Source organism: Heteronotia binoei, chromosome 4 (assembly GCF_032191835.1).
Source record: "Heteronotia binoei isolate CCM8104 ecotype False Entrance Well chromosome 4, APGP_CSIRO_Hbin_v1, whole genome shotgun sequence".
NCBI lineage: Eukaryota > Metazoa > Chordata > Lepidosauria > Squamata > Gekkonidae > Heteronotia > Heteronotia binoei.
This window is the reverse complement of record NC_083226.1, coordinates 151,729,528-151,754,668: the sequence shown is the minus strand read 5'-3', so window position 1 is coordinate 151,754,668 and position 25,141 is coordinate 151,729,528. Positions and strand designations below refer to the sequence as shown.

The window sequence follows — 25,141 nt, the reverse complement described above, 5'->3', positions numbered from 1 at the left end:
TGAATATTTCAGTGACACCAAGAAAACACACACTCTCTCTCTCTTAATTATCTCAGCTCACCTCTTTTTTTCTATGTCATCATTAGAAGCCCCAGGTCTGTCTCAGGAAATATCTGGAACTTCAGGGGTGGAGCCAAGAGACTTTGGGGCTGGAACCAGGAGTAGGTTGTAACAAGCATGCTTGAACTCTGAAGAGAGTTCTGGCAATCACATTTAAAGGGATCACACACCTTTTAAATGCTTTCCCGTCATTGGAAATAATGGAGGATGGGGCACATGGGGCTCACAGAAATTGACCCCCTGGTTCAATCTTTTTGATACTTGAGGGGAGGGGTTAGAAGAGAGTCTGGATGCAATGCTGGAAATTCGGTGCCTCTACCTCAAAAAACAGCCCTCCAGAGCCCCAGATGTTTGCCCAGCAGACATTCCCCCCCCCCTGCTGCTTTCTGATAATCCTGAAGTGGGGGGAGAGCCTCCAAACTGGGGGATTCCCTGCCCCCAACTGGGGATTGGCAACCTTAGTCATCATTAGTTGTACTGCCTAAGGTGATTTTGGTGGTGGTGGTGGAGAGTGCTGTCAATACACAGCTTACTTATAGTGACCCTGCAGGGTTTTCAAAGCAAGAGATGTTCAGAAGTGGTTTGTCATTGGCTGCCTCCATGTCACAGCCTTGGTATTCCCTGGAGCTCTACCTTCCAAACACTAGCCAGGGTTAACCCTGGTTAGCTTCCAAGGTCTGATGAGATCAGGCTAGCCTGGCCTATCCAGGTCATGGCAATGTGTTTTTACTCGTATTAAAATGTAGAACTGTAGAACTGAAGCCGGAACATTTCAGCCACACAGCAATTTTAGCAGCAGCAGCAGAAGAAGATATTGGATTTATATCCCGCCCTTCACTCTGAATCTCAGAGTGGTCACAATCTCCTATATTTTCTCCCCCCACAACAAACACCCTGTGAGGTAGGTGGGGCTGAAAGAGCTCTTACAGCAGCTGCCCTTTCAAGGACAACTCTGGCAAGAGCTACGGCTGACCCAAGGCCATTCCAACAGCTGTAAGTGGAGGAGTGGGGAATCAAACCCGGTTCTCTCAGATAAGAGTCTGTGCACTTAATCACTCCACCAAACTGGTTCTCTAGGGAGGTAAAATGATTAATTTTAAGAGGGGTAACAAAGGTATGTTTTGGTGCAGGGATCAACAGTTGACTGCCTCTGGGCCAAACTTATTCTTATGAAGGGGAGCTGCTTCCCCCATTTGCCAATGGAGAGGATATGTATTTGTGTGCAGTTCTTTTATGTGTGTGTGTGTGGGGGGGGAACTGTGTATTCCATTTTTTCACCTAAAATGTACATAGTGGTTTACAATAAAATGCAAAAAAGTACAACTAAACTAAAGGTAAACGGTAGTCCCCTGTGCAAGCACCAGTCATTTCCGACTCTGGGGTGACATTGTTTTCACAATGTTTTCACAGCAGACTTTTTACGGGATGGTTTGCCATTGCCTTCTTCAATCATCTACACTTTCCCGCGCAGCAAGCTGGGTACTCATTTTACTGACCTTGGAAGGGTGGAAGGCTGAGTCAACCTTGACCCAGCTACTTGAACTCAGCTTCCGTCGGGATCAAACTCAGGTCATGAGCAGAGCTTAGGACTGCAGTGCTGCAGCTTTACCACTCTGTGCCATGGGGCTCTTCACAACTAAACTAGCAACATCAATAAAATCCATAAAACCACAGAGAAATCAGGTTTAAAATGCAAAGAGAATAATTGTGGCATTAACCACTGTCAAAGATCCTATGGAACAAATTGCTCTCCTGGAAGCCCCGCAAGGATGGAGACAAATGTTTCTCTTGGAAGACAGAATTCTGTGGTCTAGAGACAGCAGCCCCAAAGTCCTTTCTACAGGCTAGTTCATAAGGAGAGAGGCAATCTTTCAAGAACTCTGGACCCCTCCAGGAATCTGATAATCAGAATCAGTCTTTACAATTGTAACTGAAAACTAATTTGAATGTAGTTTAGTTGGTAGGAAAGATGTGTTAATTAAGGCAGCTCCCCATTAGTATTTAGGCCACCACATCTTAAATCAATTGAAATGTCCTTCAAAGGCAGACCCCATATAAAGGGCATTTACAGTAATGTTAGCATGGTGTATGTAAAAACATCTGGGTCAACTTTTTCTGGAAATGGCCACAGCTGTTAAACCAACTTAAGATGGTAACAAACACTCCTAGCTCAATTGTTTATCTAGAATAGTTGAAGAGCACCCTCAAACTATGAACCGTCAAAGTATTCTTGATAAAAGTTTTACTAAATGTGTTAGTCAGCGAAGGAGACGAAGGGAGTACAATGCTACACTGAACAACTGTTCCCAAGTCAGCTTTACCTGATCCACAATAATGCCATCTCGCATTGATTGTCAGTGAGTCATTGCTTTATAGCCCCCAAGGCAATGGTCTTCAACCATAGGTTGGAACCCTCAGAAATGTTACAGCCAAAGTCCTTCCTACTGGGTCACTTTTTATTTTTGCTGCCTTTGGAAAGACTTGCTGTGCAAAGAACAAGAAGGCTACATGTCTTGCCCTTTTTTACATGTTGAGAAGGGCAGCATGACAATAAGTTATGTCACTCAGTGGTGAAGATTCCTCCATAACTTTGACCCTCGGCTTCTTTTACCAGCTAGTCAAACTAGGCCTTCATAGAATCATTGAGTTGGAAGGGATCTCCAGGGTCATCTTGTCCAGCCCCCTGCACAATGCAGGAAATTTACAAATACCACCCCCCCCCCCCTAAATTCACGGGATCTACATTGCTGTCAGATGGCCATCCAGCCTCTGTTTAAAAACCTCCAAAGAAGGAGACCCCACCACCTCCCGAGGAAGCCTGTTCCACTGAGGAACTGTTCAGTGGTAACCAAGGATGTTGGTTATGTCTGCAATATCAAAGTGACATTATCCTTGATGATATTGTGTGTGGAGCAACAGAGAGTACACAACAAGCCAAGGATTTGTGTGCTGATTCAGCAAATCCTAACTGCAGGATGCTAGAATCTAATTTGGAATGCAACAGAAAACTCCTACCCTCATATGAAATACATTTGTTTGACAGGCATTCTCTTTGATTCAGGGGTTTTACTTCCAAGCAGAACAATGTAGCTTGCTTGGCACGGTGATGCTTGGTCTCCTCATAATGTTACATACATTTTTTAAAAAATTTGGTTAGTTTTGAATTATATGCAGTATGGTAATACCACTTGTCTCACTTTTGCTTTATATGCCTGTGAAATGCATTTGGACAAGTGTATAAAAATTGTGGGTTTTTCCCCACATGGGTTTCATCTGGCAAAGCCACTCCTTGAGCCGATAATGAATTTCTTCTTCTGAGAGGAAATACAACACATTCCACATTATATTATTGCCTAAAGACTGACATGTCGTTTAATGTGCTGTAATTTAATTTGAAAACATGACAAACTGAAAAGACAAAAATGCCCCCCAGCCAGTGATATAAATTAACTTTGTTTTAGCCCACTGACAATTGGGTTATATCTAAAATGCTTTGTTTATATTTTATTATGAGATTTTGTTCCAATTTATGCTAGAACAAAATAATCTCAGATCTCGACCCTATCAGATAACTTAAGGAGTGAGCCATACCCAGGGCTTTTTTTTCCTGCAAAAAGAGGTGCCAGAACTCTCAAGAGGGAGATAATGGAGAAACACACGGGTACCTCATGAACTTTAAAACATTTTTTGAGAATTATGTTTCCACAAAGAGGTTCCAGAACTCTATTCCACCGCATTCCCCCAGAAAAAAAAGCCCTGCTATACCCATTAAAGACTTAAGTAACTTGATAAATCTTCTCAGTACAGATTTCAATTTACTTCAGCCTCTGCCAGACAGTTTTGATTCACTTAATGGTTTTAATCTACTGTTAACTGTTGCAAACAGGAGGGCAGCTTGTTTCTTTTTGACCTTACTTGGTCACTTTGTTCCACAAGAGTAACAGGCTGTTGCAACAAAAATAAACCAAAAACTGGCCATTGGGCCAATGGCATAATGTCACTTCCAAGGAAAACTGAGGAGGAGTATCATATTCATCATATCAACCATCATATAACTGCTCTCTAGGTCTATGGTTTTATGACAGGACATGACAATCACACCACTGCTGATGGTACCTCCCCATGTATCCCCCTGCTGTTTCCCTACACAATTTTTAGTAGAGGCTTTTTGGGTACTCCTTCCTTTTTTCTATAGTGGAACAGCTGGTTGGATTCAACCCATGTTTTGCTATTTTTCCTCGACCCATTGGTGCTGAGCTTATAAAGACCTGTAGCACTCCTCAGTTCACCCTTTGTGTGCTTAAATCAGGAGAAAGAACAAAATGATTATACTAATTTGTTTTAATATATCTGGCTTCACAAATATAGGAGTCCAAAAGGATTTAAATCGAATACAGAAAAGAGTAACATACTGGATTTGAACAATAGTGCATTCAGTCCCACATCCTGTTTCCAAGCCAATCAGATGTCAAACAGAATCCCACACAAGGACTGTCCACAAACACCAGCCCTCACCTGTGAACCCAGAAACCTCCTTCAGCAACCATGACTGATAGCCAGTGATAGCCCAGTCTTCCATAAATCTGTTCACCCCTTTTAAACTCATTTTAACCAGGGGCTGTCACTACTCATGGCAGTAAGGTCCACATGTCAGTTTTCCTGTCTGAGTTGGATGTACTGCAGTGTTTCCTAGAGTGACCCTGAGTTCCGGTGTTATGGGAAAACAGTGCTTAAGGTGCCACAAGACACTACTACAGACTAATTCCTGCCATTTTTTTTTGGGGGGGGGGTAGTTTATCTTGAAACATTTCTTCACAACCTCTTTGATAATGGTGTGCTCAGTAATTTCTAAATATTATCTAAGGCTGCACAATTTCTCAGAATTAGGCCACTGAATACAATAGAGACCTTATTTTTGAGTTGAAACTGAACACTGCACATTTCATCCATCTAACAGGTAAAACCGCTATTCTTTTTCCTTCTAGGGAGCTTTTAGAAATGATTTAATATACATATATTCTGCAGTCGCATAAACCAGAATTACTGATCCTTAAAATCAACACCATTTCCCCCCAGACTAGAAATGAAAATGCATCCGCTTGCACCAGGCAGCACCATCTAGCACACAACCTGTCATTTCACCTGCCTCACCAGAAAACTGTGCTGCAACCGTCCCGATTTATCAGGGCCACCCTGTTTTATCTGTCCCTGCTAAAGCTTTTGTTTTGCTTTCTAAGAAGCAAGTTCAAGGGGGTCTATAGAGTCAGTCCTTTTAAGAAAATGAAAAAAAACCATCTTGTTCGTCTACTGGACTCAAATCTAGCTGCGTGGAGGAAAGAGGACCATAGCCATCGATATACGAAAGAGGCAAGCCAAAGGCTGCAATTGTGTGTAAATACTTCCAGGGATTAGGTTTGCTAGCATGGATTCTATAAAACCTCCTTAGATTACCGGTTTGTGTGTTTGTTTAGTTGTTGTTGTTTTTTTAATGCTACGAACTAACACACAGTATTTCTGAAACCATCTATTGCAAAATAAAATGCAAGCGTCTGGACTGCCGGCTTGCTATAACGAGTTCAACGGACCCAGCTTCCCGTCCCTTATTCAAAGTCAAGACGCGCGAGCGAAAGAAAGCTCACGAGCATGCACAGCACCACGCTTCTTCGCTCACAAGCCTGCGGCTTTGAGCGGTTCCGGCGACCTCACGTGAGGATACGTGACCAATCACGGTGTCTGATACGCCGAGAAACGAACTTCCGTTTTCCGGTAGGCAAAATGGCGGCTTTCAGAGGCTACCGGTTGCTGTGCAACGGCCGGCTTCTTCACAGCGAGGCCGCGGCGGCCGAGACGGTGACACCGGCGCCGCCTCCCTCTCTGTACCCGCCTGTGGTGGCCTCTCTGACGGCCAAGAGCAAAGCGGCCAAACTCCGGCGACGGGAGATGTTTTATCAGCAAGTCCATGAGGCGCCCACCGTGGAGGAGAAGCTGCGGGTCTTTGGGAGGATGCAGCGCCTCAAGTACGTGGTCTACCCGCAGACGTGGGCGATCAACGCCGACCGCTGGTACCAGAGCTTCACCAAGACGGTCTTCGTGCCCGGGTTGCCGACCCTGGAAGACGCAGCGGCGGCTGAAAACGGGGAAGCGGGCGGCGTGGATATGGCCGAGTTGCGCTCCTTGGTGTGCAGCGTGCTGCTCCAGGAACACTTCTACCAGCGCAAGAAGACGCCTTACCTCTTCCGTGCCATCGACCAGGGGCCGTCGCCCTTCCTCACCCACCTGATGCCTGCCCTCACTACCCGCCTGGTCGGCCTCAACCGGATCCTCGCTTCCTCCTCCGCTGGTGCGTCCCACCTTCAGCTTCGGCCTAAGCAGTTTTGTTTTGTTTATAAGCTCAGTTTATTTAAAAATAGAGGAGCTGCATTCAAAAAGAAAATAGAATAGAGCATCAATACATCCCAGCACACTGGGAACTGCCTATATAAATCACAATTGTTTTTTTTACACAGCATGCTCTTAAGAGCTACATTATACAACCGAGGAAGCAAACAAAATCTATGTTTATTTGTTTATTGATCAGGCATGTTAAAGAATGCACTTTCCACCCATGTTCATTACACTTTCCAACTGGGCTTTGCCAGTTTGCACAATAAAACCCAACTGGAAAGAGCATTGAAAGTGCATTACTTTGCATGTGTTATCGCAGCCTTATTTTGTTTAATTTATATCCATTGTTCCCTCTAAGCTGTGGAATCTTGTGAGCAAAAATTCTGCCTCATAAGCTACTGGAATTAAAGTGAGCAAGTGATTTAGCTACTGCATAAATTAGTTTGCTCTTGGACTATATTTCCTGAGCTAATACAAAAATGTGTGAGCAGAAGGATAAAAAACGGAGCTAGCTCACCCTAACTCAGCTTAGAGGGAACACTGCTTATATCCCGCCTTACCCCACAAGTGGGTTAAGGGCAGCTGACAGCAATTGTGTACAGAATCAAACAGCAACCGATGTACATATAGCATTATAAATACAAAATAATCGCTGGAGTAAGGCAGCACTTTAGAAAGATAGCAAAGTATCTATATTGCAAGAAGTCAGAGTTAAAGAAATAATATACACACAGCTACAAAAGTCCTTTCACAAATGACAGCTTCCGTTGTTCCGTGGGTTTCTGTCTCTTAAAGGGCTAACAATCCCACTTTAAATTCCAAGTCGCAGCTTCTGTAGGTAAGAAAATTCCTCTTGTTTTGAGTCATAAAGGCTTCAATAGCATTGAAAAGAGACAGAAGGCTCATAGAAGAGTGTGAGCATTCTGTCTCTTTTCAACCCTTTTTTGTTTACCTTTGGCTTCTTGTAATATAGGCAGCAATTGTGTGTCTAGCCCTTTTCCAGAAAATGAGTGTATAGATGATATAAAATATGTGTCTGTCTGTATGCACACATATGTTGTAGGTGCTATTTAGTGCAGAGGGATTATTAATCTTGCTTCTTAAAGACTATCAGAGACTTATTCTGGCGTAAGCAGTGGTGTATACTTCACAAAAACATATGCTAGATTTAAAATTTGGATGTCTTCATTCCTTTGCCTTTCATCCCCTCCTTCTAGAAGTATTTTCTTAGTCTAATGTATTTCACAGGGAAGTAGTGAAGATAAAATGGAGAATGGGAGGGTAGTATTGTGTGCAGCTCTTGAAGTCCCCATTGGGAAAAAAAGCAAAGTATAAATAAAATATATATATATATATAAATAAATAAAATAAAATAAATAAAATATATATATATATTTTGCAACGTAGTAATTCAGCTAGGTTGGGATTTATTTCAGAGTGAGTAGGGCTTAAACCAATGTAAGTGTGCATTGGATTTCAGCCTTAATAAATTTGTGACTGAAATTTGCTCCAGGAGCATTGCTAGACCTTTTGTTTGTTACTGTTTGTGTTGTGTTGCCAAGTTGCTTCTGATTTATTGTGACTCTAGGAATGCAAAACATGTCCTTGACAATATTGCTCAGGTCTTGCGAGATGAAGGCTGTTGCTTCTTCTGTCAAGTCAGTGTAGCAAGTTTAAACTCTTACTTGATCTCACAGATGTTCTCAGTTTTCATTTTACAGAATAACAACAATCTCATTAATGGTTCATATTGACTTATTCTAAGTAGCTTAAAACTTGTTGGTGTTAATTTGGCAATAACTCAGTAGGTCCTGGTAAACAAGCACCAAAAGAAAGAATAGTAGTTAATACTTCAGAACCAGACAAACTGGTTTGGAATAATGGTTAAGAGCAGTGGACTCTAATCTGGAGAACTGGGTTTGATTCCCTGCTTCTCCACATGCAGCAGCTCTTAGAGTTGCTCTCTCAAGAGCAGTTCTCTCAGAGCTCTCTCAGCCTCACTTTACCTCTGTGCTTGTTGTGGGAAGAGAAAGGGAAGGAGATTGTAAACTGCTCTGAGATAAGCGAAGGACAGGGTATAAATCCAACTCTTCTAGGTGTCTCCATTTAATCTTCTAGTGAAATATGTAATTCATAGTTCAGTACAGTAACATGTTTGAGCTGGCATTGAACTTCATAAGAACATAAGAGAAGCCATGTTAGATCAGGCCAATGGCCCATCCAGTCCAACACTCTGTGTCACACAGTGGCAAAATTTTTATATATATATATATATATATATATATATATATATACATACATATATATACATATATATATATACACACACACACACACTGTGGCTAATAGCCACTGATGGACCTCTGCTCCATATTTTTATCTAAACCCCTCTTGAAGGTGGCTATGCTTGTGGCCGCCACCACCTCCTGTGGCAGTGAATTCCACATGTTAATCACCCTTTGGGTGAAGAAGTACTTCCTTTTATCTGTTTTAACCTGTCTGCTCAGCAATTTCATCGAATGCCCACGAGTTCTTGTATTGTGAGAAAGGGAGAAAAGTACTTCTTTCTCTACTTTCTCCATCCCATGCATTATCTTGTAAACCTCTATCATGTCACCCCGCAGTCGACGTTTCTCCAAGCGTTTCAACCTTTCTTCATAGGGAAAGTGTTCCAGCCCTTTAATCATTCTAGTTGCCCTTCTCTGGACTTTCTCCAATGCTATAATATCCTTTTTGAGGTGCGATGACCAGAACTGCACACAGTACTCCAAATGAGACTGCACCATCAATTTATACAGGGGCATTATGATACTGGCTGATTTGTTTTCAATTCCCTTCCTAATAATTCCAGCATGGCGTTGGCCTTTTTTATTGCAAACGCACACTGTCTTGACATTTTCAGTGAGTTATCTACCACGACCCCAAGATCTCTCTCTTGGTCAGTCTCTGCCAGTTCACACCCCATCAACTTGTATTTGTAGCTGGGATTCTTGCCCCCAATGTGTATTACTTTGCACTTGGCCACATTGAACCGCATCTGCCACATTGACGCCCACTCACCCAGCCTCAACAGATCCCTTTGGAGTTCCTCACAATCCTCTCTGGTTCTCACCACCCTGAATAATTTAGTGTCATCCGCAAACTTGGCCACTTCACTGCTCACTCCCAACTAAATCATTTATGAACAAGTTAAAGAGCATGGGACCCAGTACCGAGCCCTGCGGCACCCCACTGCTTACTGTCCTCCACTGCGAAGACTGCCCATTTATACTCACTCTCTGCTTCCTATTACTCAGCCAGTTTTTGATCCACAAGAGGACCTGTCCTTTTACTCCATGACTCTCAAGCTTTCTAAGGAGCCTTTGATGAGGAACTTTATCAAAAGCTTTCTGGAAGTCAAGGTAAACAACATCTATCGGGTCCCCTTTGTCCACATGTTTGTTCACCCCCTCAAAGAAATGTAACAGGTTAGTGAGGCAAGATCTTCCCTTACAGAACCCATGCTGAGTCTTCCTCAATAACCCGTGTTCATCAATGTGCCTACTCATTCTGTCCTTGATAATGCTTTCTACCAACTTTCCCGGTATTGAAGTCAGACTGACTGGCCTGTAATTTCCCAGATCTCCTCTGGAACCCTTTTTAAAGATGGGAGTGACATTTGCTACCTTTCAGTCCTCAGGAACGGAGGCAGATTTCAATGAAAGATTACAGATTTTTGTTAGAAAATCCACAAGTTCAAGTTTGAATTCTTTCAGAACTCTCGGATGTATGCCATCCGGACCTGGTGACTTATTAGTTTTTAATTCGTCCATCAGTTGTAGGACCTCCTCTTTTGTCACTTCAATCTGACTCAGGTCTTTCAATACCCCTTCCAAAATTAGTGGTTCTGGGGTGGGCAGAAAGTTCTCATCTTCCACAGTGAAGGCAAAAAATTCATTCAGCTTCTCAGCCATTTCCCTATCCTCCTCCAGTAATCCTTTTACCCCATGGTCATCCAAGGGCCCCACTGCCTCCCTGGCTGGTTTCCTGCTTCTAATATATTTGAAGAAATTTTTATTGTTGGTCTTTATGTTTTTTGCAATATGCTCCTCATAGTCCCTTTTTGCCTGCCTGATCACAGTCTTGCATTTGATTTGCCACAGGCTGTGTTCCCTTTTACTAATCTCACTTGGACTGGATTTCCACCGCTTAAAGGAGTCCTCCTTACCTTTTACAGCTTCCATTACTTTGTTTGTTAACCATGCAGGCCTTTTCTTATGCCTGTTTGTGCCTTTCCTAACTTGTAGTATGTATTTTATCTGAGCTTCTAGGATTATAGATTTAAATAGTCTCCAAGCTTCCCCAAAGGGTTTCACCATATTTACCTTTCCTTTCAGTTTCCTCCTCACATGCCTCCTTATCTCAGTGAATTTACACCTTTTAAAGTTAAACTTCAGTCAGACATGACATCAAGCTCTTGAGAAATATTCATGCATTGCTGCCAAATTTTTAGCATGGCTGTGTGGCCATGACTCTTATCTTAAGAGCACCATCTTAAGATTCTCCATTTTTAGAAATGGAGAATCAGGCTAGAAAAAAGGTTAAAATTTCCAGACATTAATGACCTGGCTTTTAAATTTTGTGTGTATGTGCACCTATCCAGATCTGGGTGGGACTCTTTGGTTAAGTTATACTTAACATAAGCATACCTGAAAGCAAAGAATTTTATGGTTTCATCAGATTAATTCATTTGTAACCAGGCATACATATATCTCGATAACAGGGATGAATAGTCTTGACTTCAGGCAACACTCTTGTTCTTTTAGATTTTAAGCCAGAAGTAAATTTCTATTGGCTGCGTGGTGAAGTACGAGTACATAAGGGACATCGGAAGGGTACAATTGATCCAGTGAGATTTCAGATAGATGATAAACCTCACTGTCAACTTCGGATACCAAAACAGCTTTCAGAGGTATGAATAGTTAATATATTTTAACAATGTAATTTGATTTCAGCAGTGTTCGCTTATATTCTGTAACACCTAGTCAACCTATTCAACATGTATAACTGTGATAAAATAGTCTTTTTGTGTGTGTGAATACATTACCATGCTGCATTTGAAAACTTCTGAGAGCTGAAATAATTGAAAAGGATCTTACAAACTTAGTAGGAGCAGTCTCTGGAGGGTGGTTACTTTGGATTCATGTGACAATTTAATTGCATGCTAGTAGTCTTCACACTATTACAAGGGAGTTGTCTAGGAACTACTCCACTATAGTGTTTTCAAAGTAAAGTTATAAATTTATAGATATTTTTTGCAATGTAAAGTCTTCTCAGAGGTGAGCTATTGTAAATAAAGTTCCTTAGTAGCTTTTAGAACACGGGTAGCCAAACTTGCTTAATGTAAGAGCCAAAGAGAATAAATTTTAGAGGTTTGAGAGCTGCAAGACATGAACAAACATTACACACGTCTTTATTAAAACGCTTAATACTTTGCACAGAAAGATAAAATATAAATGTATGCACTTTACAACACGACCTAAAATTAAAACTGGGAATAACGGTCCCCATAAGAGTAACATAGAGAAATGGTAGAGAATTATTTTTTGGCACCAGTGAGAGAAGGAAACACACGTGTACCATATAAGTCACTTACCAATGTTTGCATCATTATGCATCTCTCTTTGCCTTGACACCAAGGTTAGCAAATACAGCTCCTACAAGAGCTATGAAACAAAGGGGGAAGCCTGCGCTGCCTTCTTTAATTCTGTCCCTCCTTCCAGTGGCTCCCTCAGCTCTTGAGCTCTCATTCCCCACTCTAGGTCTCCTGGCAACCTCTGTGGTGGAGAAGAGCTTGCAAGCCTGCCTATTTCTCCCTCCTTCCCTGTTTCGCACACATAGTAAATAGTAACCTACTTATGGGTCAGCACTCAGAGGCTAACTGAGGTCCTTATGCTAAGCACACTTACTTGAGATTAAGCCTGCATCAAGTTCCTCTTTGACACCTGGGAGCCGCACAATATGTATGAAAGAGCCACATGTGGCTCCCAAGCCATAGTTTGGCCACCCTTGTTTTAGAATTTAATACTGCTCGCTGGGAAATCAACTCTAGTTTAGCATGGGTATATTTCATTCCTGGTATAATATGTTTTAGGTATCTTAATAATTTCGTTCCGTCAAACTTATTTCAGAGAGGTTAGGATTTCATTGAGGCTTAACACTTAAATGAATGATTTTGTGAGCTTTGTTTAGTGCCTTTTCCTTAAATTTTGCTGAACTAAAAGAGTACAGAAGAGAGGGAGGCCAAGATTTAAGGGCTTGGAGCACCTTTCCTGTAAGGAAAGGCTGCATGGTCTGGGACTTCTTAGTTTAGAAAAAAGATAACTAAGGAACATAATAGTCAAGGTGATGGGCAGTAGGTTTGGGATGGACAAAAACTGATACTTCATTACACAGTAAGTGATGAAAATGTGGAATTCACTGCCAGAGGATATAATGATGGCCACAGGCCTAGGCAACTAGCCTGGGTGACTAAAGGGAACCTCCACATTAAGAGGCAGTAACCATCTGAATACCAGTGCCAGGAGGCAGCATCTGGGGAAGAGCTCAGCCTCTGTGCAACTTTCTCTGGCAGAGCCCAAAGCCTCCATATTTCTACACAGAGCAGCTATAAATAAGACTCTTCCTTATGAACAGATAAGAATGCGAGGACAGCCTGCTGAATCAGACTAGTGATCCACCTAGTCCAGAAGTGAAGGAGAGGAAATGAGATGGCTCCTGCAAGTCCTTGCAAGTCTTCTGCATGTTTACTGCATTAGTATATCAGACCGGAGAGAGGGGTCCCTTGTCTGCCACTCTTTGTTATTGTACCTACCTTAGTTCAAGAGCTAAGGCAAGTAGTGGCAGCAATAAATTGCTGTGGGTGCAGATACTGAGGAATTTGAGAATAAGCCAGCTGTGCATACAACATGTAAAGCACAGGAACTGGTGGAATGAGAACCTTAGCCCTGTTTGCAGCTGATTTATGGGGCACTGATACTACAAGGTATCACAAAGTCGCATTCTCTGCAACTTCCTCCCACAGAGCCTAAAGCCATCTTATTTCTACATTTAGCAACTAAAAATAAGAACAACTTTCCTTATGAGCAACTTAAGAAAAAGATGCTACAAAATAAAGCTCAGAAAATCAGTCAAGAAACCAAGTAAATTAAAGTGCCCATCCTCAATTAAATTCGAACTGCTCTGAAATCACCTTGAGAAAATCTTTTAAGGTACTTAAAGCAGGACTGTGAACTCTTCCAGGCTGCAGCAAGATTGTGCTAAGCTGGCTGCACAGACAGTTTGAGTTCTGTCTCTTGCTGTGTAGGCAGTTGTCCTAGCAGGACTTATGTCTATTCTCTTTCTCTATCTGTCGGAGCGGGAGTAGCAGAGTGAGGGAGATGACTTGCCCGACACAGGGCTTCAGGAAAGAAAATCAGGCTTACACGTGCAACTAGTGCCAAAAGGTGTATTAACATATATACACAACAAGTGCTCTCTTGTGCAGTCTATACAATATCACCTCCACGGACAAAGTGCTTCGCCTAACCACCATCTCACGGGGAGAGGCCTGTGTGATGCACACACAGATCATATATAGTCCAAGCAGCCAATCCTGGCCGTGCTGACTCAGCAGATTGCATCACTTGGCTTCTGCCGGCTCAAGCCGGTCTGCTGATCAGGTCACTGTGACCTAGCCTGGCAGCTAGATCACCAGCTGTCATACTGTAGCTGTCAGACTGGGTTTATGTAGATTCTTGCTCCAACACACCTCCTAATCTATTTAAACCCAGTGCACCAAAACACTTTACACAGTTTACATACATGTCCACCAGCAACATTACAGTTCATATTTACGTAGCTCGGAACCCTTTCCGGAATTCGTTCAGGAACTCATCATGATTGTAAAACACATCATCGTGTTCCTGTTCAGCCAGCTCTTTCAGACGCTTGGCTTCAGCCTCCTTCTCCCTTGCCTCGCACTCTGCCACCCAGGCTTTCCATTTCTTAGCCTTTTCTTTTAACATTTCCTCAAATCCGGGTGGGTCTGGATTGACAGTCAGAGTGACATAGGGACACTTGTACCTAGCGGGACGTTGGCCTTTGGTGGACCTGGCAGACACCCGTGGCCCTGTGCTTGGACCAGCTTTGTCTTCTTCGGGTTGCTCTGTTCCCACCTCCTGGGCTGGTTGCTCTGCCCCTGTAATTGGGTGTTGAACCTCCTGACTCTCACACTTTACCTCCAGTTCCTGCATTTGAGGCTCTGCCTCCTGACTCTGCTCGTCAGGCTCTGTGCCAGCATTCGGCTCACCTTCTCCAGCCCCACTGGGTGCCACCTCCTGGGCTGGAGTTCTGGGCTGCGCTCCAACATCGTTATCGCTACTTGGCAGCAGGACAAATTGTTTCTGCAAGGAGTGCAACCTTGGCCAGCTGCTTTCTTCATTGAACTGGGCACTCTTACTAAGTGTTATCTTGCTTTTGCTATTGCAGAAACGATAACACCTGGCCCTTGGCTTGTAGCCCAGAAAAATTAGGCTCTCTGCCCGGACATCCCCCTCCCCGCTACTCGTGGAGTGGATGCCAACCCGAGCCCGTGACCCAAAGACTTTTAAAGAACTCAAATCTGGGGTCTTGTTCAACAGTAACCTGTAAGGCACATTTTTCACAGTATTACACCAAACCCTATTTTGCAAAAAAACAGCTGCATGTATGGTTTCTGCCCAATAGGTCATTGGCAGTTGTGCATCCTCTAACATGCAATACATCACATTCTGCAATACAGCCCCATGCCCATTTTCTCGGGGCGTTGCCGGGTTCGTCAGACGGTGGGCAATGCCCTTGTTCTCCAGCCAACGTTTCATCTGGTTAGATAAGAATTCCCCCCCTCTGTCGGTTTGTACAGCCAGGAGATTAACCCCTAATTGTCTCTCCACTGCTTTGACCCACTTGGTGAATGTCTTATACACCTCAGACTTATGCACCATGGTGAAAACCCACGCGTACCTCGTGTGGTCGTCGGTGGCCACCAAGCAGTATCTCCTCCCCGACAGACTCTTTGGCAATGGGCCAATAACGTCTAAATGGACTAGTTCCAGGGCTCGTGTGCTTTCCCTTGAGCTTTCTTTAGCAACAGCACACGCCTTGCTTTTGGTCTTCTTGCAGACCTGGCAATCCAAGTAACATTTGCAAGGATTTACTTTCAAACTAGGCACAAGCTCCAGGGTTTTCTTTAACGCCCTAAATCCGCAGTGCCCAAGTCTCCTATGGAGCAAATGTATACAATTATTGTGCACAGGCTCATTCGACACCTGAGCCACCTGGGCACAATCACTCTGGACCACATACAGTTTACCTTCCCTCTTTCCTGTCACAAGCAACTTTCCCCCACCTCCCAGGATTTTGCAGCAGGTTTTCTCAAATCTCACCTGGTATCCCTGGTCAAACAGTGTGCTAACACTCAACAGGTTAGACTGCAGTGAGGGTACATACAACACATTTTGCAACATACATTTCAGTGCAGGAAATTCCACATTGCCTGAGCAAACAGAATTGGCAGTGGTCCCAGCAGCCAATCTCACATACTTATGCTCAGGACTGTCAATGTTTTTCAACAACTCCTTCTCGCAGCAGAGATGGCTCGTTGCCCCGGAGTCTAAAATCCAAGCAGACCCTGTGCTCTCTACTGCAGACGTGACCAGCCGGGTTGCTTCCTCACACGGGCTGGCGGTCCTCCGCTCTCGCCGCACACGCCCCCGCCTCTTCTCCCTCTCAGGGCAAGCTCGGAGCAGGTGCTGCGACGACCCGCATCCATAGCAGCGACGGACTGCAAACGCAGTCGGCTCCACTTCCTCCACCTTCGGACGCCTGCCAGCAGCAGAAGCTGGCTCATTCTTGGCTGTCTTCCCGGACACACCGATAACAGCACGCTGCCCGGCCGACACCCCCGGACAGCTCACGGCCGCAATTCTCTCTTGGAAGTCAAGCAGGTGGGCACAGACGTATTCCATGGTCAGGGTCGCTACGTCCACCGTCTCCAGAGAAGTTATCAGGGGAGTGTACTCAGGTGGCAACGACGACAGCAAAACGTACACTCTGTCGTCTGGAGCTACAGTCTTGCCTCTTGCCTCCAGCTCAACGAAACAGTCCGTTAGCCGTTTGATGTGATCTTTCACACACCCTCCAGCCGGCATAACGGTGCGGAACATCCTCCTTGTCAAGGCCATGAGGGAGCCAGCAGTGGTGCTAACATGCACCGCACTCAACGCGTCCCAGGCAGCCTTGGGAGTGTCCTTCCCTCGCACATAAACCAGCTGGTCATCTCCTATAGATAGCACTATGTTGGCCAGTGCCTTATCCGATAACACAGTCTCGGCAGGAGATAAGTCAGCAGGGGGGTTACTCACGAACAGCCATTGCCCTTCACGCTTGAGGTAGTGTTGCATTCTCAGGCTCCACACCGCGTAGTTGGCTGAGGTGAGCTTCTCAACGGCTACTCCAAGCTGTTGCTGAGCCATCGTGCCGACTCCTCCTCACAGCTGGCTGCCGACGTCCCTCTGGCTCTCAAACAGAGAACGGTGGTGCTTCTGTGTCCTTCACCGGCGTTCCTCGCCTCCGGCTCTTTCCAAACCCACAGTCAGCTCAACTCTCAACTCTCTCCTCCGCGCAGCGGAACCGCCCTGGGCCCATAACCCTGTCGGAGCGGGAGTAGCAGAGTGAGGGAGATGACTTGCCCGACACAGGGCTTCAGGAAAGAAAATCAGGCTTACACGTGCAACTAGTGCCAAAAGGTGTATTAACATATATACACAACAAGTGCTCTCTTGTGCAGTCTATACAATATCACCTCCACGGACAAAGTGCTTCGCCTAACCACCATCTCACGGGGAGAGGCCTGTGTGATGCACACACAGATCATATATAGTCCAAGCAGCCAATCCTGGCCGTGCTGACTCAGCAGATTGCATCACTTGGCTTCTGCCGGCTCAAGCCGGTCTGCTGATCAGGTCACTGTGACCTAGCCTGGCAGCTAGATCACCAGCTGTCATACTGTAGCTGTCAGACTGGGTTTATGTAGATTCTTGCTCCAACACTATCACCCTCCGGGAAAGAGCAAAGGAAGAACTCTAGGGGCAAGTTACAAAAGTGAACATAATTTAGATTAGGTATTGGAATGTTTTTTATAGCATGAGGACATTACTGAATGATGTGATCCGCTCTGAGCCCGTTTACAGGAAAGGGCGGAATATAAACCTACTAAATAAATAAATAATCAATTGCACCATTAGTATCATGCTTCAATTTTCTGTTCGCCGAGTTATTTTCTGTCTCTTCTCTCCCCCCCCCCTCCCCAGTTTGTCCCTCTGGACTATGTGGCCCCTGGAGAGATTCCTGTTATCAATGTTTTACCTGACAAACTTCCACTGTTCAAAAGGCAATATGACAACAAAATATTTATAGGTAAGGCTACCATACAGGTAAAGTTTTTTCAGGTACACATGTTTTGGATTTTTGTCTTGTTTATTGTCACTTGATTTTAGTTTTCATCCTGTGCTTTCAAGATTCACAGTTATATCTTTTATCTTAAACTCTCTGAATCGTGTGCCTTCAGTACCTTACCTAGCATTTACATGGAATCTCTTAAGTCTCCCTGAGCCTGCTTTGGCGGGGAGGGCTGGATATAAATTGAATAAATAAATAAGCATTCCAATTGCTTCCTTTACTTACAAAATGTTCCACATTTATCACTATATTGTACTCAGAGAGGGGAGCTTTGACACAGAATTAGATCACTGTTCATGCTTTCTAACCCCTATATCATACTAGGTTTTTTTTGATGAAGGGCTTTCACTAGGAGCTGGTCTAGTCTTTATTTTGGGTAGATAGGAGTTTTGGATGAATGGCATAACCATGTATAGGTCATGGGGGAATCAAGCCCCATCATTGTCCAATATCTGTTCAGTATAATGTCAGCAAAGAGTCTTCATAGGTACAGAGAGAGTACATGTAGTTCTCAGTTCATGGAATCAGGAATATGGTTTTCACAGTTGCTGTGATTTGTATGCATATATGCTGAGTATGCACAAAAGAGGCTAATGGGCATATTGCTACTCCTCCGTGCACACTCCACCCCAGCTCGTTCCCTGTGCATGCATCTGTTCTGTGTGCCAGCCTAGTTTTAACTGTGAAAACGTTTCATAAGCACAAAGTGGAAAACTGTTCACAGGTCAACCATCTTGGATACAAGATGCTTTTAAGAAATATTTTGTACCCTGCATTAACAACAATCAATACAATATTTAAATAAATGCAGCGGTAGCATTAACATATCAAAATATTATCCTAATACCATAGCATTAATTAAATATAGCTCATGCACAAGTATACTAAAAGCCAGATGGCAGCTAAAAATTAGTTAAAAACTAGAAATAGCAGCAGTCAATAAAATGTTGGCGAACCTGATGGACCACTTCCATGGGTAGAAGGATTTCTGCCTGCAAAGTAAGACTTTCTTGCTTCCTCCCTCCCTCTGCATCCCAAAATGCCCAGTGCTGTTCCTGGGGCTCCCATGGGATTATTATGGGGTTTGGTCATTTGGGCTGTAATGACAGAAAGGAGAACAAGGTGATAAAATTATGTTCATTGGATGGAAATACTGCCATCCTGAGAAATTCTCTGCTGGATCTAGGCCACTGTCTTTGCATTCCTGTAATACTGATTTCAGAGCTGTGTCTAAAATTTATTCTTTTGTTGCAAAATTGAGCTCCTCTCTTAAATGCCATTAAAATATTTTTATTAATGAATTCTGTACATTGTTTCTATATTTAAATTAAATTTTAAAATCAGCTGTTAGCATAATTCTTGCTGAGAATTTTGGGAAGTTAAGAAGTCAGTGTGGAAATTGCTTTGGTGCTTTTCCTGGGCCTTATACTTGCTTGTACAAAAGGATCTAATTTTTCCCTCTTGGCTTTTTTGGGGGGGTAGGTTCAAAGGTAGCAGATCCCTGCACATATGGCCATACACAATTTCATTTGTTGCCTGACAGACTGAACAGAGAGAGACTGAAAAGATTAGGTATCGCTGATCAGATTGAAGTTGCCTACCGTGCCAATGGAATTGCAAGTCTTTTTGCATGGACTGGAGCACAAGCAATGTACCAGGGTAAGCCAATTGATAAATGACGAGTAATATGCTTTTATTAGAATGTCTTTAATAGACGGCATTAATGAAAACACACGGACAAAAATAAGCAAAGTGGTGGGTAGGCTCTCAGATATAAATTTTAGAAAGTGATATGGTGAAATGATTAGCCTTTTCAAGTAAAATACATCATTAGCATGGTATTGTGGTGAGGTTTTGAAAAAACCACATATGGGCTTTTATGATGCTCTGGTGTGCTCTGCTACTGGCTTGGAAACTTCTGCATAAATGTATGGTACTATTGGCCTTTAAGGGAGAGTTTAGATGTTACTAGCTTGAAGATTGCAGGTTGCATTTAGGGTTCGCTAATCTCAGTGTCTCACATTGGTGGCAGATATCTTGACTAGTTCAGTGACATAGCTGGTGGTGGGTAGGGGAGAAGGGAGATGGTCAGAGGTGATTTGCCATTGCCTGCCTCTGTTTAGCTACCCTGGACTTCCTTGGTGGGCTCCCATCCAAATACTAACCAGTGCCCAAACCTGCTTAGCTTCTGAGATCAGAGGAGACAGGGCTAGCGAGGGCCATCAAAGTCTGCTGTGTACCAGGCACAAAACATTTCATATGGCTATATTTGTGACTGTAGGCTGATTCTCTTTGACTCCTTTTTGCTGAGTTAAATGTGCCAAAACATTGCAGGAATCAGGGTGTGTGTCAAATTAGGTTTTTGGAAAACCAGGCCAATTAGCTGAACACGGTTCTTTTTATCTGGTATTGACTGAATTCACCACATCTATGCCAGCATAGAAGACCAGGACTCCTTCCAATTAAAATATCAGAATACAGAAAAAGGGATAAACATAAAACAAAGAAGTAGGGGAATAGAGTGTACAGACAATAAAGGAATACTATAAAACCTCTCTGAGCTTCTCTCAGATAAACACTTGTTACTGACTGCCAGCCGATCTCAAGGTCACTTTCAGATAGAGTTCCTTAGCAGCACAATTTTACTCCAGCATAGTGGAAGTTTACCGAGGCATTAGCAACAGAGTTTCCCATGAGCGGGCTGAAGCTGAATCTGGCGAAGACAGAGGTCCTTTGCTTGGGTCGTTGTGGCCCGGGAAGGGAAATCCCCCTACCAGTCTTTGACGGGGCGCCGTTGACAGCAGCGCACAGGGTCAAAAGTCTGGGGGTACTATTAGAGCCTTCACTGACAATGGAGGCTCAGATAGCCACTGCCAAGTCTGCATTTTTTCATCTTAGGCGGGCGAGGCAGCTGGCTCCTTTCCTGGAGTACGACGACCTAGCAACAGTGATTCATGCTACGGTCACCTCGAGGTTGGACTACTGTAATGCCCTCTACATGGGGCTGCCCTTGTACCGAACCCGGAAACTGCAGTTAGTGCAGAATGCCGCTGCCTGGCTGTTATTGTAATGTAAAATTTTATTTGTATCCCGCCCTCCCCTGCCCTCCCCCGCCGAAGCAGGCTCAGGGCGGCTAAGGCTCCCAAGGCTTAGGGCTCCCAAGATGGGAGCACATTCGGCCGAGGCTTCAGGATCTGCACTGGCTGCCAATAATATTCCGAGTCCGGTACAAGGTGCTGGTCATTACCTTTAAAGCCCTATATGGCCTAGGACCTGCCTACCTTAGGGACCGTCTCTCCCCACACGTTCCCCAGAGAGTACTAAGATTGGGCTCGCAAAACCTGCTAGTAATCCCCGGGCCAAAGGAGGCCCGTCTGAAATCCACCAGGGATCGGGCCTTCTCGGTGACGGCGCCTTACTGGTGGAACCAGCTGCCGGAAGAGGTGAGGGCCCTGCGGGACCTAGGGCAGTTCCGCATGGCCTGCAAGACAGTCCTCTTCCGGCTGGCCTACAACAACTAATTATCACTGAGAATTTTTGGATGGAGCTAGAATGCACTTTGACAGACCGCTGGTTTTTTATGTCCTATGTTTTATTAATTTATTGTTTTAACTGTTATTATGTAATTGTTTTTAAGCCAAAACCTATGTAAGTTTTATGTGTTGTGAGCCGCCCTGAGCCACCTCGGTGGGAAGGGCAGGATATAAATCGAAATATAAATAAATAAATAAATAAATGAATGAAGGATTCCAATCTCCAGCCTTTCCACGAAGTCCTCTTGCAGCACATCAAGCCTTCTGCAGAGCTCCTGGATGCTGGGTCTTTCTTCACTTGGTTGTAGACACAAACAAATGCCTCTGGTACAGAATGTCCACTTTACAAGAGCTCTTAGCTTCTTGATGTGTCTCTGTATTACTGATCTTGCTTATATCCTCAGCTAACTAGCAACTGCTAAATTGAGCAACCTGTCAGAATGCCTGAGTAATAAAACAGTTAAGCTCAGACAATCTAGATGCTGAACTGTCAAACTTTGACACTAGGCTAGACAGTTACCTGCCAGTGGCTTAATAGCTCCCAGGTGGAAACAAGTTCACAAGTGCATGCTGTTGGCAATTAATATATCTCAAGACTCACAATAAATGGAGACAGACTCTTACAAACACAAACATGGGGTATTGCCATTTTCCAACATTACGGTCATGGATGCAAAGACAAAGACATACATACAATGCATGAAAGAAGAATCAGTTTCTTGACAAAAGGCTGACTGAAGAGCCTCAGCAATTACATTTGCATCCTTTTACAATTAGTTTACATCATCTTAGCATCTTTTTGCTAGTAGCATAGTCTTATTGTTTAATTGGTATTTTTCTCCTCCTCTCACAGGATTCTGGAGTCAGGCAGATGTAACTCGGCCCTTTGTATCTCAGGCTGTGGTTAGTGATGGAAGATATTTTGCCTTCTTTTGTTACCAGTTGAATACTTTGGCTCTAACTGTAGAAGCTGACAAAGATAACTCCAGGAAAAATATTTGCTGGGGAACTGAAAGTAAGCCCCTGTATGAAGCAATAGAAGGTGATGATGTGAAAGGGTTTGATGATGAAGTTCTACTTCAGTTGATCAAATTTCTATTGAACAGACCGAAATAATTGTAACTCCAAATTCAGATAATCAAAGGCATCTGAAAGGCTAAAACAGTCCTCCATTGCTTAAGCAGAAAATGCTGTCTGGATTACGAGGGTATAATTGGTTGGACAATAGATTTGCACATTGCTTTCAGGACTGAAAGAAATTGAAGAACTTCTTTACTGGTGCTGTTGATTGCCAGACTTGTGTGTTTGTATATGCCTGTCTGCATAGCTGTATAAATAACATGTGAAAAAAGTATTGTGTGTGGGCTGTTTTTCATTGAATGTGACTCTGTCCTGGCAGGCTCAGATGTGAATCCAGAATTACAGAAAAACTAGCAAAGCATCATACTCAAGAGGCCTCTTGCCTCATATTGCAACCATATTTACTTTGTATCTTTTTTACACATGTGCACACATGGTGTGAAAAACACAGCTAATGTCCAAACTTCAGAAGGAGAATGTGTTAAATGTATATTTTTTCCATATTATAATCTTTGTCTTCAAAAACAGTTGTTATGATACAATACATTTTAAATTGTTTTCCTTTCACTGTAAAAACAGTGGATCACTTGAGTAGACTTGTGTACTGAACCTCCATACCAAGTTTATTCTGCTATCTCAGTGGCATTACAGCATTCCAAATAAAGGGGATGGGACAGTTAAATGAAAGGCTTAGCTTGTTCAAACAACTAAAGGATCCCCTTGAGCTTCTTAACACAAAAGGGGAGAGGACAAAAGTATTTAAATATGAACATACGAAGCTGCCTTATACTGAATCAGACCCTTGGTCCATCAAAGTCAGTATTGTCTACTCAGACTGGCAGCGGCTCTCCAGGAACTCAAGCTGAGGTTTTTCATACCTATTTGCCTGAACCCTTTTTAGTTGGAGATGCCGGGGATTGAACATGGGACCTTCTGCTTACCAAGCAGATGTTATGATACAATACATTTTAAATTGTTTTCCTTTCCCTGTAAAAACAGTGGGTCATTTTACTCAGTCACTTGTTAATTTCTCTGTTTAGGTCTTAGGAGCCTCTCCTCTTCTATATGCCTTCTGATCATTGTATCCCAGTGTGACACCTTCCCCAAGTTTCAGAAAAGTGGGTAGGGGCCTTTCCCACTGGGGCTTTTGATTGGCAGCTGGATCTTGTTTAGAGGAATGCTAAAACTGAGCCTTCCTAAGGTGTAGACCTCATGCCAAGTTTAGCTAGATTCTGAATCACAGTGGAGTTTGCTAAGTTTTAAAGCAATCTTGGGAGCTTCAAAATGAAATATTACAGTAGGAAGGAATTTCAAGCTCTCATCTAGCTAGAAGATGCATTTTGTTCGGGTTTCTTTATAGCAAACTCTAGTGTGGAGATAACAGATGTCGAGATTGATTAAAGCAGAACATGGCTGTTTAGCTTTCAGCAGACACTTGGATAACCAAACTGGTAGGGATTTCTGGAGGACAAAATTGCTATTACTGCAGTAAAGCATAAAATGTCATGTTGCTTGTCTACCTCTCTGAGACTTCTCTGTAACAATGTATATTTTTATGAATAAATCATTAAATTTCCAGAAAGGTGAAAGCTTGCAATTGTAGTATGTATGAATGAAGTCTCTAACGATGGCTGAGTCATATTGCCATCTGCTTGCAGTGATACAGTTGCCTATGGTGAAGCATCATCTGCTTCCTTTGCTGTTCATTCAGCTTCCCGCTTTGTGTACAATAAACTCTTATTTTTCTCTCTCACTTGTCTCATCGTACAGTGAACAGGAAACTGGGTGGTGATGTAGGAAGACAGCATTTTCCCCACAGGCTAAAATTCACCTTCAACTCCACCTCAGTTGGTTGCACAAATTTGCGTTCAAGTAATGATTTAAACTGCATTCAAGCAATGATGTACTTGCTGCTCTAGATGCAACAGTGGTATGGCGGGGTGGTCTACGCAGGTTGCCACAAATCTTTACAAAGCAGGCAAGGCGGTTTAAAACCGTATGGGCAGGAAGGGGTCCTTAATGCTGCTTTCCCCCATGCATTTCCTCCAGCCAGATTTCTTCTAACAAGGCTTGAAGATAGGAATTTTAAAAATTATTTTATTTTTATTTATTTGATGGGATTTCTGTCCTGCCCATCCCACCAAGGCAGGCTCAGGGCAGATTACATACATAATTACAATACACTATCACAATAAAAGCATAAAATTCTCCATATAACACTATATAAAGGTAAAGGTTGTCCCCTATACAAGCACCAGTTGTTTTCGACTCTGGGGTGACATTGCTTTCACAACGTTTTCACGGCAGACTTTTTGCGGGGTGGTTTGCCATTGCCTTCCCCAGTCATCTACACTTTCCCCCCAGCAAGCTGGGTACTCATTTTGCCAACCTCAGAAGGATGGAAGGCTGAGTCGACCTGGAGCCGGTTACCTGAACCAGCTTCTACTGGGATCGAACTAAGGTGAGCGGAGGACTTTGACTGCAGCTTTACCACTCTGCGCCATGGGGCTTATTATCAACCAAATTATCAACACAGATTATCAACCAAGTATATATATATGTTACGA

The 25,141-nt window shown here is 43.5% G+C and overlaps 1 protein-coding gene across 1 annotated transcript; it reads left to right on the top strand.

Moving 5' to 3' along the window:
- Positions 1–5,723: 5,723 nt before the first annotated feature.
- On the top strand, positions 5,724–22,743 carry MRPS30 (mitochondrial ribosomal protein S30). The gene is made up of 5 exons (XM_060236020.1): positions 5,724–6,400; positions 11,250–11,395; positions 17,814–17,919; positions 19,444–19,620; positions 22,348–22,743. The coding sequence occupies exons 1-5, from the start codon at positions 5,836–5,838 to the stop codon at positions 22,608–22,610; spliced, it is 1,257 nt and encodes a 418-aa protein (XP_060092003.1). The 5' UTR covers positions 5,724–5,835; the 3' UTR covers positions 22,611–22,743.
- The last annotated feature ends 2,398 nt before the right edge of the window (positions 22,744–25,141 follow it).

Coding starts and splice junctions, on each gene's coding strand:
- MRPS30 (XM_060236020.1), top strand. CDS start 5,836: ATGGCGGCTTTCAGAGGCTACCGGTTGCTGTGCAACGGCCGGCTTCTT. Junction 11,396..17,813: donor TACCAAAACAGCTTTCAGAG/GTATGAATAGTT, acceptor CCCCCTCCCCAG/TTTGTCCCTCTGGACTATGT. Junction 17,920..19,443: donor TGACAACAAAATATTTATAG/GTAAGGCTACCA, acceptor TTGGGGGGGTAG/GTTCAAAGGTAGCAGATCCC.